This window comes from Lissotriton vulgaris, chromosome 5 (assembly GCF_964263255.1).
Source record: "Lissotriton vulgaris chromosome 5, aLisVul1.2, whole genome shotgun sequence".
Lineage (NCBI taxonomy): Eukaryota > Metazoa > Chordata > Amphibia > Caudata > Salamandridae > Lissotriton > Lissotriton vulgaris.
Window position 1 is genome coordinate 1,124,037,495 of NC_141693.1, and position 17,457 is coordinate 1,124,054,951.

The following is a 17,457-nucleotide window of genomic DNA, read 5'->3' on the forward strand; positions in this document are numbered from 1 at the left end:
ATGTACAATGATGATACAGTAGCACAGACATTTCTGAACCTTTCCCCAGACGAGCAGAAATTAGCTGGTATATACATGATTCAGCATCTCATCACGTTATACAGACAACAACATTCTGATCCAGGTCCCTTACCCGATACATTAGAAGCACTACTCATGAATAGATGGAGAGGCCTAAGTACCAGATTAATTCAAATAATTCTAGAACAACGACGTAAATATAACGCTTTCTTAGGCCCACAATATGGTCCAGCTCAGCCACCCGAAAGAAAAATGTGTCACTTTGAGCATTTTGACAGGCAGAATCCGTTACGAGAAGTACACCCAGTTATGGGCACCGATAATACCCTGAAACGTGTGTATGTATACACACCTCTGACCAAGTTAGAACTATTAGAAATGAAGAAACTAGTACCCTGTCATGATAAAGACCCTGCAGGTTTTCACCGAGAACTTAAAGACATGTTACTCATGGGAGATTACACATATACAGATATCATGAAATTGTTAAAGGTACTGCTGCCCACCGGCATCTACGAGAAACTCAAGGAAAAGGAATGGGAGGTGGGAGATAAAAAGATTATATGGACAGAAATAGAAGACGAGGAAAAAATTCGAACCCCAGGGCTAGGCCTTGGGGATAAAGCAAAAGCATTACCAGGTTTAATAGTACAGGTCTTGCCAAGATTATTGTCAACTAAAAAGGAAGACTGGGACGCAATCTCAGCCTGTAAACAGAAACACGATGAAGATACCAGTGACTTCTATTCAAGATTCGAGAAATGTTTCATTATTAATAGTGGCCTAAAACCAGGTAGCGAGTCGTACCCGCATCTTTTTGTATCAAAATTAGTCGAGAATTCCCTGACAGCAGTCAAAAACCGTGTATATAAAGTTGAAAGTACATGGCAAGCAAACACGCCATCCCAGATGTTACAAATGTTACAATACCATCAGAACCGAATTAGAGAAGAACAGGATCACGAACAGAGACGTATGAAAGACACGAAAATGAAAATGTTAGTAGCCCAGTCGGTTCCAGCCGACGGCCAGAGAAAGGGTACGACCCAGACAGGTAATGCCGCAGCTCCCGTTAAAGGGACATGCAATTATTGCAAGCAGCCAGGTCACTACGTACATGAATGTCCAGTCCTGAAACACAATATAGCAACAGGTAAAACTAAAGAAAGACCGCATCCGTCTAGAAAAGACCAGGCCCAGCAACAGACTTCACAGAATTCACAACCTATGCATGCTCCACCACATACAGCACAGACAGCAGCGGTATCACAGCCACAGCCACAGCACATTGCCGCGACACAGCAAGTTTCACGACAGATGAACCAGTATGCCCAATCTGATTATCCCGATTATCAGCGATACACATGAAACAGCCTAGAGAGGGAGGTTGGCTTGCCTCTTATTGAGATTCCTGTAGATCAAGAGGGTCCTTACGTACACAGTCAAGTATTGGGAAAAGACAGAAAGTTTTTAATTGACACAGGGGCAAGCCGCACAACAATCAGCCATAATGAAGTCCCAGGGGCACCCCTCTCAGGCTCACAGAATGTTTCCCTTGGTTTTTCAGGACAGCCTATTATAAATGAGGTATCGAAACCAGTCCCCCTGGCTGTGGGTCCATTATCACGTGTTACAGACTTGTTACTTACGAAATCATGTCCAGAAAATCTGTTAGGTATCAAAACATTGAAGGCTCTAGGAGCTGTGATATGTTGTTCTCCGGAAGGAGTTAGACTTTTTCTGCGTGACTTTAAGGGTCACTATGTATTACGAGAGTTTGATGTCAGATTGAAAAATGTACCGAAGCACCTGTGGGCACAAGGCCCGACCGATGTAGGTTGCATGCACATCACACCATACCGTGTTACACTTAAACAAGGAGTTGTTTTACCAAGAATCAGACAATACAAGTTACCACCCGATGCTGTAGTGGCTTTACTAGAAATCATCGAAGAGCTCATTGCCCAAGGAGTGGTCGTAGAGACCGACTCCAATATCTGTAATTCCCCTATCATTCCGATTCTTAAACGTACTGATCCCAATGCACCGCCAGTATATCGGTTGGTGATTGATTTACGAGAACTAAATAAATGCATTGTTCCACAGTACCCTGTGGTTCCCGACATCTCTTCCCTATTGACTGCTATTGATTCAGAAGAAACGTTCTTTACTGTAATTGACCTCAAGAACGCCTTCTTCAGTGTGCCCATTGATCCAGAGAGCCAATACCTCTTCGGATTCAGTTTAAATGGACGAAGTTTCAAATTTTCACGCGCACCTCAAGGATTCACAGAAAGCCCCAGCATCTATAGTCAAGCACTGAAAAGACAACTTGATTGTATCCAAATGCCAGTTAACACCGCCTTACTGCAGTACGTCGATGATCTGCTGATCACCACACGAAGTGAACCAGAATGTGAACAAGCATCACTGACAGTTCTACATTTTCTGGCCGACAAGGGACACAAGGTGTCTCCTTCGAAGCTACAATTCTGTGTTCAGCAAGTTGTGTACTTGGGTCACTTGCTGTCCAAAGTGGGGAGACAGCTCACTCCCGACCGCATTCAGTTAATTGTAAACATGCCACAACCCCAGACACAAAAGGAAGTGCGGGCCTTTATAGGCCTCACCTCGTACTGCAGACAATGGATTCCCCAGTATGCATTTCTAGCTAAACCACTCATTCAATTGACAACACAGGAGGCAGCGACTTCGACTGCCCTTCCTTGGACTCAGGAACATACACAGGCCTTTGAGGAATTAAAGAAAGCTTTATGTCAAGCACCAGTTTTAGCAACACCATGTTACAGCAAACCCTTTACACTTTTTGTTACAGAACGTGATGGTACAGCGTTGTCTGTCCTCACTCAAGATCAAGCAGGTTCACATAAGCCTTGCGCTTATTTTTCAAGTACATTGGATTCAGTAGCCCAGGCGCTCCCTGCGTGCTTAAAGTCAGTTGCAGCGACAGCCCTAGCAATCAGACAGAGCGATTCAATTGTCTTAGGACATCAATTAACAGTACAAGTTCCACATTCTGTAGAGGTTCTTCTAAACCGAACTCAGACTCAACACTTGACTATAGCACGACTGACAGGTTATGAACTGACACTATTCCAGCCACACATAGAAATCAGACGCTGTAACATCCTGAATCCCGCAACATTGTTACCTTCGATTATGACTAATTCAGCCCGCATGATTGTATAGAGATCATTAATGCAGTAACAAAGCCCCGACGAGACTTAACAGATGTTCCACTGACAAATCCAGACCTGACACTTTATGTGGATGGTTCATGTATGAGAACAAACACAGGAGAATTAGTGGCCGCCTATGCAGTGACCACTGAAACTGAAGTTAAAGAAACATATCGTATTGATACACTGTCCGCTCAAGCAGCAGAGCTCATCGCTCTGACCCGAGCTTGTATACTAGCCAAGAACAGAAACGTTAACATATACACAGATTCACGTTATGCTTTCGGAGTTGTACACGGCTTCGGAGTGTTATGGCAAGAACGAGGTTTCCTGACCTCTCACGGTGCCAAGATCCAACACGGTCCCCTCATTCAAGCACTATTAGAGGCAATACATCTGCCTTCAGGCATATCCATCATGAAGTGTAAAGCACATACTAAAGTTACAGATTCCATTTCCCAGGGTAACGACCTGGCAGACCAAACAGCAAAACATACAGCATTGACTCACACCCAGACAACTGATATGACAAAGACAATAGTACCGACACATTGTATGACAGTTAGGGATCCCACACTAGATGTAATCGATATTCAGACACATGCTACTCCAGATGAAATCAAGAAATGGACTGAACTAGGAGGAATCCAGACAGATCAAGGTTGGATGATGAAGGGAAAATCTACATGGTTTCTCCCCGACTCTATGGTTCAAGTCATAATAAATACAGCACATAGTCCAGCACACCTAGGAGAAAAAGCTATGTTAGACAGCTTACAGAATCTCTGGTACAACAAACATTTACGAGCAGCAGCGAAACAGAAAGTGCGTACTTGCATGATCTGTTGTCAGTTCAATCCAGGTAAAAGCGTTCCTGTAGAACAAGGTGGATTCCATCCTCCTGATCACCCTTTTGAAGTCCTCCAGATGGATTATATCCAGATGAACCGTTGTCGAGGATTCAAGTATGTCCTCGTAGTGGTTTGTGCACTTTCCCGTTGGACCGAAGCATATCCAGTCCCAGATTACACTGCCCCGACCACTGCCAGGCAGCTGGTTCGAGAATTCTTCCCACGGTACGGGTTGCCTCGTGTCGTGTACTCAGATAACGGACAGCCATTCTCATCCGAGCTCATGAAACAGGTTTCCCTTCTGCTAGGATATCAGTGGAAATTCCACTGCGTCCGACATCCCGAGGCCGCTGGCCTTGTAGAGAGGCATAACCAGACACTGAAAACACGCCTTGCTAAAATCTGTAAAGAGAAAGGGGTCAACTGGATAGTCGCCCTGCCAGTTGCACTGTTCTATATGAGAATGGTCCCCCATTCGAGATCAGGACTATCACCGTATGAAGTGGTCTTTGGCAGACCACCGAATATGTGGGGGACGCCCATGCCTAAGAAAATAACCGATGTTGATTGTAATATGCTGACAGATTACCTTGCCTCCTTGATGTCTGCACTCCAATCATGTCGTTCACAGGTTGCTGCAGCCTTCCCCGACAACACTGATGTAAAGCCACACGATGTCCGTCCCGGGGATACAGTCTTAATTCGCAACTTCGACAGGAAAAGCCCGCTGGAGCCCCGCTGGAAGGAGCCGAAGATCGTCCTTCTTACCATGAGGACCGCAATCAAAGTGGAAGGCCGAAAGGGGTGGATCCACACGAGTCATATTAAAAAATGTAATGAACTGTTGCCAGAAACTGACTCGTCCACCCCCTCAAAGGACTGCCTCGATACTAAAGACTTCAAAGTTCTAAAAAGAGAGAAAACTCCCCAAGAGGAGTATCAAACAAAACTTCGATCTAGCAAGTCAGACAGTTTAATTGTTTAAGTCCTCCCCTAGGTGAATCGGTTAAATAGTTTCTGACATGTATCCCCTAGATCGAGATAGAGAGAGAGAGAGACAACTCAAGAAACGTACATATTGTAAATCACTCCGTAGTCACTGTATAGTGACAATATTGGTTATGTTTTTTTCTAAGTCTTCTGATTATTGTTGCCAGTATATTGCTTCCCATATACTACCCTATCTTCAAGCGTGAACAATCTGCTTACAATGTCACTGCCGAACATTCTTTTAGTGAATTACCTCCTCATGAACTATCTTACAGACTTGCGCTGCGCAACAATACATTCATTAGTATGTTACATCACTCCCATCAGACTAACAATGCTACAAACTGTTGGATATGTGGCCGACTCCCTCCCTATCAGAAATACAAGGGAGTTCTGCCTCTCTTTCCGTACCCGTTCACTCACAATGGCTCCTGTGGTGCATGGTTTAGAATAATTAATTCTTTAGATCCTGATATTGCTGTTTTCGAGGGAAATTGGATTTGGGGAAACCTGAACCTAGTTCTGCTCAATGCCTGTTACACTGACAAGAAGGGACTCCCCATTAGAATAGGAACTGATCTAGAAAATGAAGGTTATGGATTAGGTAATTATACAATTAACCTTATGATTCTTACTGTCGAATCCGAAGCTGCACCAGTTCTCCCTGCTATGTCAGTATTACCAGTCACTGGTGATTTATGTGTCAGAAAGAAGGGTTCAGTACACTTAGGTCATAGCAAATGTACTACCGTGGTCGAATTCAGTGATCAAGGCAAATCTTCCTTTAGAGCTACTCGTCATTCCTACTTTGTTTGTGGCCATACCGCATACATACGCTTACCTCTAGATTGGGATGGTACCTGTTACATTGCATTCCTTCTGCCACCTGTTTTTCTAGCCCCTCCTGATTATCACAGAAATACAAATCTAGTAAAGAATAGACTCCGAAGAGATCTCCCGATTGTCGACTATACTGAAACGGCATGGGAGCAATACACAGATTTCAATAAAGGATTCTTTTTCTTCACAGGTCCCGTCCAAAATAGTAAACTGATACGAAGATTAACTAGAACACTCGAAGCAGTAGTGAATGAAACTACCTCCGCTCTAGGCAACTTAACAGAGGAGCAATCTGCCATGCGGGTTGTTGTTCTCCAGAATCGTCTTGTTATTGACGTCATCCTAGCAGATAGGGGCGGAGCTTGTATGGTCATCGGGTCAAGTTGCTGTGTTTTCATTCCAGAAAACGCGCCTACAGTATATAAAGCTATTACACGTCTTCATAAGATTGCAAGTTTGATACATCAGAATCCAGGCACCTGGACTTGGTCCGGTTGGTTCTGGACAACGTTGACCGCTTGGGGATGGAAGATCCTATCCTTCCTAGGCATTGCCCTTGTCATAGTATTCAGTTGCTGCCTGTGCCTACAGTGTGGGCCAGCGATTTGTGGTCTGTGCGCCACTTCATGTATTGCACATTCCAGTTTTCACTTAAAACGCGAAAAGAAGATAGAAGAGCAAATAATGTTACAAGAACAGACTGATCGGTTTATGAGAATCGATATATCATGAAGGGTCCGTAGGGAACAAGGAGGGAATGAGGAAATATAAATTTTATGGTCAAGAAATGTTCCCTAACGTGTACCCCACCGTCTCCATGTACCAGCTTAAAGTGCATGTAACTGTGCCAGCTATGAAGACGCAAATACATTTGCGTCCAACGTTAACATGTCCTCTTTCAGATCCACCCTGAATGGGTTGAATATTCTGTTCCTAAGTATGCCATGCCAACGTCTTTTTGTGGTGTACTTTACACGTTTTTCAGCTCTGGCGAAGTAGGCCCTGAATTCTGCCAGAGCCTTTTTCCTGCCTTCTGATTCTGAACGCCTCAGCCTGGGCTGCCTCTGTACCCGTGACCTCTGCCTTACTCTCTGTGCGGCTAACGGCGCTTGGCTCAGCCTGCTGCCTGCCAACACTGTATTCAACCTTCGAATTATCTGTTCTGCTCCTCAAACATACATTCCTGCCTACTAGTTCAAGTAAACATCTTCCAGCTGCAGAGCAAAGGGCCCGGCCTCACTGTCTCCGTGCAAGTAATTCATAGCCTCTGTTACCATGGTAAGCCCATGCCCCCTCGCATCTCATGCAGACACTTAGACGCTTATACACGCACTCACAGTCAGTATAGAATAGCCTCTGCCCAAGAGACCTTTTTCCTCTAGATAATATGGTTCCCAAACATTAGATATCAGATATGATATAGGTACGAGTTGATCTGACATGCCAGACTTCTGTCTATTTCCGCTAGTGTAAATGTCAAGTCCCCTGCACCCTCCAGTTCCACGTCAATCACGCGTCATGCAGCTGCGCGCGCATCCAGGCCTCAGATTTCTGCTGATATTGCCAAATTCTGCTAAGTACCCACCTACTCGTGACACTTACATGTGACGTTTCTAGCACACACCTCTATGTCCACGCCTAGTTCACGCCTTTTGATTACGTATTGCTAACACGTGTATGCTGTTATCTTGTTTCTCTCAGCTGTTACGCCTACTGTATTGGTATTCATTCTATGGTTTAAGTATAAAAGTTATGTCTTGTCAATAAAGTATGCTCTATCCCTTCCTGCACCCCAGTGGTGGCAGGAACCCGATATCCGATCTGGTACCATGACCATTCCTTTTTAAGGAATAAAACCCCTAAGAACTCTAACACCACGGACTCTGCGTCTTTCTTTCCGATTGAGTTATTTTTGTTAAGTACTTACCTGCATAGAAATTAGGACGGTAAATCAAATATTTACCACACCGCCAAAGCCGATTGCACTTGTATAGCCGAGCCTTTTTGGCTTTGCCAAATGCTTGTTGTTTTTGGCTTTGGCAATGCACAATTTTTTGTATTATTTCATTTCTTTATTGAGCATTTCAAATTTACATCAACAATGTATGCACATCACACGTGTCAGAGAAGAACATAGGAAAATCTGACCACTCTACCATCATATTAGGACATGTATCACTCCATTTACATATACTTCACAGTATTAAGTATGCGTACGCAAAAGGGAACTAGTCATAGGGAAACCACAGGCACCTGCTACTACGGAGATATGTATAAACTAACATGAATTCTGAATTGAACTTCAATCCGTCTCATCACGCTCTATAGATGATCGGTAGGCACGGAAGGGGGTCCAGAAGTCTTTGGGGTGTGAGTTCAGGGGGTGAATCTGCATAATCCTCATACACTTTCTCACAACAACACATACTCTCAAGCCATCCCAAGGCAGTGGGGGACAGGAACTACCATAGCACTGCTATTTCTCTTTTAGCCGGCGGCAGCGCCATGGATACCCACCTATGGGCGCTGCGTGGCACCTCAAGGGTATATCCCAATAATGCCATTAGAGGACAAGGTGCAAGCGCCGCGCCAGTCATAGCTGAGATATGTTCAAAAACAGTCACCCAGTAAGCATGTACAACTGAGTAAGTCCAGGCGAGGTGTGCAAAGTCAGCTCCCACATCGCGGCACCTAGCACAGGCGTCAGGTCTAGTGTGGTCGAACTTAGCAATATCCGAAGGGGTTAGAGAATATTGATGAATACATTTAAGGTGTTTTAATTTGTGGCATTGACAGATAGAAATGCGTTGCGTCTGTGTGCAACAATATGCCCACATTTTGTCTGTTATTTCTACCCAGAGTTCTGTCGCCCAATCCTCTCGCACTCGTGTGGTAATGTCGGATTTCAGTACGAGACAAGATCGATAGATTCTAGAAATCATACGTCCTCCCTTGGTAGTGGGGCAAAATGGTCAGGAGGGAGGGGATAGGAAGGGAGGAGCGATCGTAGAGTGTTGCGCAGTCTCCTGAAAATGAATTGGTCCAAGTATGGTATGTCCCTTTTCCATGGTCCCTCCAAAAGGGGTACAACATGCCCATAGTATGAAAATCATATCTGTAAAGGGAGAATCAAACTAGTTTCTCCCTGATGAGTGGCAGCCAAGGGTTGTCTTGCTGCAGGATGGCGTTCGAATAGAGGGGGCAACAACCCAATATGTGACGCATACAGCACGATTCCCAACAGGTAGTAGACACCGTTTGTATGTCCGTATCGTCGAGTGGGATTCTCTTGGGTAGGATATGGGTGAGTGCGATTCCGGCGAGAAGCACTTGTTCAGGGCGTAGATAGGGCATTCGAGCATCAGGATGGCACCAACGGTATGAGTATTGGCACTGTCCTGCTAAATAATATAAATGTAGGCCAGGGCACTCAGTCGGCCGCGCTCGTAAGGGAGTGTAAGCGTATTCCAAAGAATAGGGGGGACGAGTTCCTGACCATATTAATAGCAAGAGGGTTCCCCTTAGTGTATTGGAAAAGTGTTGTGTAAGAGTAAAGGGATATTTGTGAAGAGGTATAGAGAGCGAGGCAAGACAACCACTTTTATTATGGCAACTCGCCCAGCTATCGATAAGGGGAGTTTTATCCAACACAACCCGTGCATTGAGATCTGTCAATGCCAGTCCATAATTTCATTGCAGAATATGCTCCTTTTCTCCATGTATGTGGATACCCAGATTTTTAGTTCCATCCGGCGCCCATTTAAGGGGGATCTCAACAGGAACAGCTCTGAATTGGCCTAATTTATAAGGAGGCCCGAGAAGTCACAGAATCTGGCTATCTCCAGCATATGAGGGGGAAGATTGAAGTGGGGGTTGAGGATGAACAGTAAAATGTCATCTGCATAAAGTGATTAGTAGAGGCACATGGGCGAGCTGGAGCTAGCGGTGTAAGTGGCGCTCGTGCATCGCCCAGACCAGAAGGTCCATTGTCATTATAAATAAAAGGGGGTGGGGGGGGGGGGGGGGATTAGTGGGCACCCTTGTTGAGTACCAGGCAGAATCGGGAACGCATCTGATATAGCGCCGTTCACTCAAACGCGAGCCGTCGGATTGGAATATAGTAACATTATTAATTATATGAACTGGGTGGAATTCCCAGTTTGTCTAGCATAGCTCAAAGAAAAGGCCACTCGAGGGAGTCGAAGGCCTTTTCTGCGTCGAGCAGGGTCACTGAGGCAGGGACGGCGGGGGAGATTTTATGGAGTACGTCAAAAACAGTGCAGAGATTCAAGGAGGTGGATCGAACCCAAATTGTGCCGAAGAGATGAGTTACTCCATTAGCAGAGCCAGTCTGGTTGCTAGCACCTTAACCAATATTGTATTCTCCAAGTTTCACGGAAATAATGGTCGATAAGACACAGTTACCAGGATCTTTACCTGGCTTCAGCAGCAAAGTGGGGACTGTCTCTCATAGCCTAGGGGGTAAAGTGCCGACTTGTATGCCCTCGTTGAAAAATGCCAAAAATCTCGGTTCAAGTTGTTGCTTATACGTTTTATAAAATGCCCCGGTAGGTCCATCAAGACCAGGCGATTTGGAACCATCTGGAGTGTTGATAGCTTGGGTCACCTCCTCTAGAGTAAGTGGTTCATAGAGGAATTGTCACTGACCGACCTCAAGCCACACCATGGCAACATCTGCCAGGTATGTTGAAAGTGCCTAGGGGTCATGACATACCTCAGAAGAGTACAATTTCTGGTAATAAGTACAGAGCGTGGCCATGATACGTTCTCTGTCCATAATGGACTCTCCATTCTCCGGTCGGAGTTCCGCAACATGGTTGACCGGTATGTTGGGGCGTAGAATGCGAGCAAGGGTGCGGCCAGGGTGCATGCCCATGCCATAGCGACTAGCTTGGATGTGTTTGCTCATGTATGTAGTTGTCCGTTCTACCAACTCATGAAATTTGGCCAGCAATTCCGCCTGTCGATACAGTCTAGGTGTTCGATCAGTCTCCTCGCTGTGCTCCAGGTCCTGCAGTTTCTTTTCAGTCCAGCTTAATTACGTGCGGATATCTTTGAGAATATCCACCTGCTTGGAAATGCACACCCCTCTGATGAAGGCCTTAAAGGCCTCCCACAGGATCGCCTGCGAAGGCACAGTTCTGGCATTGTTCTCAAAATATTCGAGAACGGACCTATGAAGTTCACTACAAAATACTTGGTCCCTAAGTGAATCACTGTTAAAACGCCAGCTGAACTTGAGGCCACATCCATATGAAATCCGAAGCTTCAATAAGATTGGATTATGATCTGAAAGTGTTTTTAGGAGCACAGTGACCTCGGATATCCACAAGTGGGCAGTAGCCGACAATAGCCGACAATCTAATGGGGTCCAGACAGAATGGAGTGCCGAATAGAAGGTGTATCCTGATTGCGTATGGGTGATGGATACGGCATGCAGCATATAAGCGTCAATGATGTGGCGGAGTGCCTCCCAGGCCTTTGGTTTGTCAGATGGGTGTGTGCTAGTGGAGTCGGTCTGCACACAGGGTGGTAAATTAAGATCCCCACTAATAATAGACTGGTCCACCTCGAAACTGTCCAGTCGGGAATGGAAGTTTAAAAAAAAGTGAGTGTCATCAGTGTTAGGGGCATATATATTAACAAATAATGTACTTTTGTCTTCCATTGTTCCAAGTACTAACAAATATCGCCCTTTTGTGTTCGAAAAATGCGAGTGATAAAGAAAAGGTACCGTTTTATGGATTAAGATACAGGTACCTCGCGAATAGGAACTGTAACACAAGAAATAAGGATATGTGCCCCAATTCCTAGCAAAAGCATGTTCAGCATGCTGAGAGAAATAGGTCTCCTGAAGAAAGACAATTTTAGCAGAATGTCTATTAAGCTATGCCAGTACTGGTTTCCCTTTGCGGGGATTGTTAATACTGCGTCGATTCCAGGTAACTACACCTAGGTCGATGAACTTGACCATGCTGTGGAGTTAGCATGCAGTGATCATACGTAGGCCCGAGAGCCTTGTGACATACAACAGTGTAGGTGATGAATGCTAAGGTGTGATGTGCAGCATCAAAAAACATTTCAACTTTAGTAAAAACAGTCCCAAAGCGGTGCCCCATCCCCCACCCACACTAGATCCAAAATTATCCAGTGAATCCCATTTAACCCATCAAAAAAGAAGGAAGAACATAACCCGTAACAATTAAGAATGGTGTTCTCCATGGGGGCATGGGAACGACTCGGACTCCGGGGGTCCCTAGAGAGCATAGTATCAGAGCTGGTGTAAGGTGCTCGCAACCATGTATTTGAATACGCAAGCGAGGACGTATACAATATTAATCATTTGCCGACATATATAAAAGCAAGGGGACAAGGGCAATAGACATTAAACTCAGCAGCCAACCACCCCCTAATTTTGTTTCAAGATGTAGTGGGCCAGCTTTTGCGTCCCATTAGTATCCGGGGTGCGTGGTCATTAGTCGGAGATCCAGCACAGAGAAATTTGTTGTAGGCCTCAGCATCTGCACGGGTGTCGAAGATCTTGGATCGTCCCTTACGTTATATCCGCTTTCGGGCCGGGTACAGCATGGAGTAGCGGATGTGCAATTTGCGGAATGAGTTTTTAACACAGCTGTATTTCCGAACAGCTTCCTGTACCATTGGGGTGAAATCAAGGACAATGGAAATGCTCGAGCCTTGGTATTGAAGGGGACCCTTTTCCCGGGCCAGCTGCAGCGCTGTATCTCTGTCGCTATAGTTGAGCAGACAAGCTATAAGGAATCTCAGTGGAGTGCCTTTCGGAGGTTGCTGGCCCAATAAGCGGCATGCACATTTGACCGCAAAAGTGTTGGATAAGCTAATACTATCAAAGAGGGCCTGCAGCATTTGTTCAACAAAGTTCTCAGGACACCCCATGTTGGTGGTCTCAGCAATTCGAGATACGAAAGTTGTTTCTTTAAGATCTTGTCTCGAGGTCCTCGATCTTAATTGCCACTTGTTTTAAAAGGCGCTCTATTTTATCTAGGAGTTTCTGCGCTGTCACCGAGTTAGCCTCCAGGATGGAGATCCTTTCTTCAGTGCGGTGTCAGCTGGAGATCCTTTCTTCAGTGCGGTGTCAGTGGCACAGCATCGCCCTCGATGCTCTTTGGCCTCAGCTCATGGTGATGTGGGCGGGCATCACCCTTGCGTCCCCTCGAGCCATAGGGCTCCTGATATGCAGTGGGGACCCCAGAGTTAGGGTACTTCAGCGACGAGCAGGATATCAGGGACTGCCGGGCCTGGAGCCTCACTCAGATGCAGCCATCTTAGTGGCAGTCGTGGCCAAGCCTCCCTGAAAACACATTATTTCCATACAAACAAGCCTTTTTTTCAGTGTAAAGCTTACTATTCAAACAGTATTTTGGCTGCGGCCAACAAATAGAAAGGAATATTTGCATTTTTAAATGAACTCTCGGACACTGTCAAACTAACCCCACAAATCCCATTTTTGAAGATGAATGGCTACTGTCACTGGCACTCCATTGTTTATGGGAGCAGGCCCAAGAAAGCAAGAAAGACAGCATTTCAAGTAAAAGAATTTTTTTTTAAACTCTGGATCACCTTCTAAACTGATACAGCTTGTATGGTATAAAATGACAGTCTCAAGAAACAACTGATCGTCAACATGATAGTCACCATGCCTTTCAATGTAAAAGAGTACAACAATAGTCAAAGTGATGCAATTTATGTTCCTCCTTGGTAGGATGCAACAGAGGGAAAAAGCAGACAGCAAGATAATAAGCTGTCCAACATGATAGGAGGCAGCCGCTTTACGCAGGAAGGAAACTCGTGTGAAGAAATGCCTTGTAAACTGAGGATGATCACAAAGGCTAAGCCCTAGTTAGCTCACTCACTGAGCTGAAGTGACAGTAATAAGGAGAACCATTTTCAGAGTAGGAAGGCTCAGGAAGTAGCTGTGCAATGGCTCAATGGTGAAACAAGCAAAAAGTTGATGTGCCAAATAAATTAAGGTCGCTGTGGGGCATCATGAGCAGAGTAGGAGGCAACACACAGGTCACAGCAGGGGACATAATCAGGGCTATTCTGACAACCAAAAAAGTAATCTTCTACAGTCCATGGAGAACCCACTATCTGCAAAATATCAGGTAACCATGCCTACAATGATTCACCTTTCTCCTCAGACACAATATCACAAAGCATGAGAAGCAGCCTGAATTACCATATTTAGTGGAGGGGCCGCATGCAGTGACTAGGACACCTACAACTACCAAGGGCAGATTGAAGGCACTCAGATTTAGTGGAGGGGCCGCATGCAGTGACTAGGACACCTACAACTACCAAGGGCAGATTGAAGGCACTCAGATTTTCCTTCTCCAGTTCCAAGCACAAAGGTGCAAGCAGGGAAGGTTCAGGTGAAGCATCATGCCTTCCCAATGTGAGACGAGGTTCTCCATTGTGAAGCGGAAGAGAAGGGCAAACAGTGAGAGGAAATGGCTGCCAACACCAAACTCAGGTGGACATACTCTGGGTCACCTGCACATGGTCCTATTGCAACTTCTGCAAAACTACAAGGAATCGTAGGAAATGGGTATTTTAGATTGAAGTGATAGCGCATATGGGATTAGCCTGACAGTTAATCATGTGACATGCATCCTCCCTTCAGTATTGGGTTTACCCAAGGACAAACTAATGGTATTGCGGTATGCGTGTTGGAGGAAGGAGGACTTTTGCAGCTGGTGGTGCTTAACCAAGAAACCACTCTGGCTGCCAAGTTGAGTAAAAACTGTTTTGACTGCTTACGATCTGAAAGAGTGGTTTACAACTACCAGGATCTCCAATAAAGGACCCCGAGAACATCCAATAAGGTTGATGGAATTGGGGTGTCTGAGAAGCCATGCCCATTTAGCACACAATGGAACTTCTTTGCTTAAAGCACCCAGAGCAGAGTCCGCCCTATACTTGAATAGTTGAGAGCCACAGAACACCAAGTCCATCAAGTTTGCCTGTATGTCATCAGAAACATCAGTGAAAAGAATTCACGTTGTGGCTTGATCCATGAGTACTTCCACCACCATTCACAGACACAAAGTCAGCTGTGTCCAGCCTAGAATACAGTCTGTTTGGTTGCATGCTGGCCATCTTTTACTAACTGCACAAAGGGGCGTCGTGCATGATTCAGAAGGCTACTCATTGACAACTAAGTCCTCGTCAAAAGTCTGCGAGTAGCACACCAGCAAGCATGTGGTGTTGGCGGACAGCATATACAGACTTCTTCTTCCACAAAGTGTCAATGTGCTTAGACTCTTGGTACAGCAAAGTTGGGGGGAAAGCATTGGGGTCCTAGTTAGATGACCATGACTACAACATCAAATTCTTAGTTGAAGATGGGGAGGGGTGCGCTTAGAGTTCCTAGGCTTTGACATATACAACCTAGGGATCCGCCGAATAACAGCAGGAGCAGAAAGGGGCTTATACCAAGAATTGGGTCCAAGCGGGCATCAAATAGCAGCAGAGTCTCAAAGGTTGAAGATGCAGGCTGAGTTGGTTTTGAACTCTTTAATGGGACGAGGAGTTTCCTAAAATGTGGCTGCTTTATGGATAACAAAGTGAAACAGGAAACCTCCTCACAAAGAAGTTCAGAGGGATAGTCTAACTCAAACTAAGGAGAGGTGATAAGTGAGCTAGCATCTGGCAATGTAGCAGACGTCAGTATAATATGAAGGAATAAGAGTAATCATCATTATCACTGTGGGGCAACAATTCAGGCATAATTGGTGTGAAGAGGGCACCATACTGGGGAACCACTGGGCATATAGTAAAGGCTTGCACGGGTGGGTCATTCTTAAAAGGTTCGACTTTTACTCTCTTTTGCCAGAACATACTGCCTTTCCAAGATAGTAGCTGGTTCCAGCAGGTTCTAGCACAAATCTGACACAGATGCTTCTGCACAGCAAACAGAACAGCATTTGGAGGATCAGGGGTCCTCTATGCTGTAGCAGCTCCTATCAGCAGGGGGCAGCCAACCTCAAGTAAGCGAGAGGTAGCTAACAGAGGTTTGGTCGGGAGACCCAAACACTCCTTAGGGCAGAAGGCACTACAGAGAGGGCTGCGGATATCTGGAGCATTGCCTGAGTAAAGGCTGTCACTTACTGTCACTCAACTGAGGGCGTTAGAACTCTGCAAATTAAAGGACCAGTACAGGCTCCAAACAGGTGTCAAGACTGGATGTCAAGTGAGGGTATCGGAATGGGAGTGGCGCAGGGGGAGGGCTACATTTAAGGAAAATTACTTGACAAATAATCTTACCTTTTCCTCTATCCAGGATTCTATGGAAGTCTTATTTCTTAAAATCACTTTCAACTATAATTAAAAAAAGAAAAATCAAACCAGTATGTAATTTCAGTTTAAACATCACAACAGAACTATACACATGTTCACCATAAACATTGGAGGAAAGTAAAATTACTACCGTTATCAGGGTTGTTACTGAACAAATGTAGTTGGAGGTCTGTTAGTTTTGCAGTGCATAGAGATGACTACTTGGATATCTGTGGTGGAAAAAGGGTTGCTGCATCGATGATGTAGGGGAGTTGATTTATGGGAGATAGGCTCAGTGAGAAGGTTACAGCACCGCCTCATCCTGCAGTGTGATTGGTGCTTCTACGTCTCTCATCCTTACCCACATACCATGTGTCAACTACAGGATAAATCGTGAGGTGTAGGACCAATCTACCGATCAACTGTGTGAAGGGAAGACCCGGTTAAAACAACACTTTACATTGGCTTAGCCACACTTGACAAGTGGCTCCTCAGTGTTAAATGGCAAAGCACTGATCGATAAGATGGAGAAGGTGGTTTGCTTCCGACAATAACCGGGCTGATTGGCGTGGCCCTTTGGGTCAATGCCTCCTGTTCCAACACACAGTTACATTCAAGGAATCACAATGCCATAGGTTCACAAGTTTGCTGCAACAATATGCAATAAAGGGCTGCATTTATGTCTCTACATAGACACAAAAGGAACCCTCTGGACAACCCTACATAGATTTCTAACAAATGTCAAAACAATGGGACCAGACAGAGCATGAACAATGCAAAAACACAAGATGTTGCCACACCTAACAGGCAAATCAAATCAGTGCGACAGCTCAAAAGCAGTGCTCCACTGTCCGCCTACCTTTGCATTAGCAAGTTTGTAATGACTGGTAACTGGTTGATAGGCCAGTTGCTTACTACTTAGCTCACTGGGGCAGGACTCTTTGGTTTGTGAACCGAAGTCTTGGTCTTGATAGAAGTAGATAACACAAATAATAAATGATATTGATGTTCGCTACCTGATGTGAAATGCAGACCATAAAAGTCAATAGTGCAAAACTTAACTGTCTGCCTTTTGATTCTGCGAGACTGCTTTTGGGAGATTAAGGTATGGGGATATTAATGCATGAAGTCTCCTATATTTTTCTAAACTCGTCCGAAAGCCCAGGCCTCTACTAGGTTATAACATGAGACAGGGTATTGGAAACAATGTTTCCAAG

General features: G+C 45.2%; 1 protein-coding gene across 1 annotated transcript in view; it reads right to left on the reverse strand.

Moving 5' to 3' along the window:
- Positions 1-17,457, reverse strand: part of ZDHHC6 (zDHHC palmitoyltransferase 6) — a 136,235-nt gene that overhangs the window by 47,376 nt on the left and 71,402 nt on the right. The window contains exon 6 of the mRNA XM_086922790.1: positions 16,229-16,282. Within this exon, the coding sequence (XP_086778916.1) occupies positions 16,229-16,282 (54 nt within the window). The remainder of the gene's footprint in view (positions 1-16,228; positions 16,283-17,457) is intronic.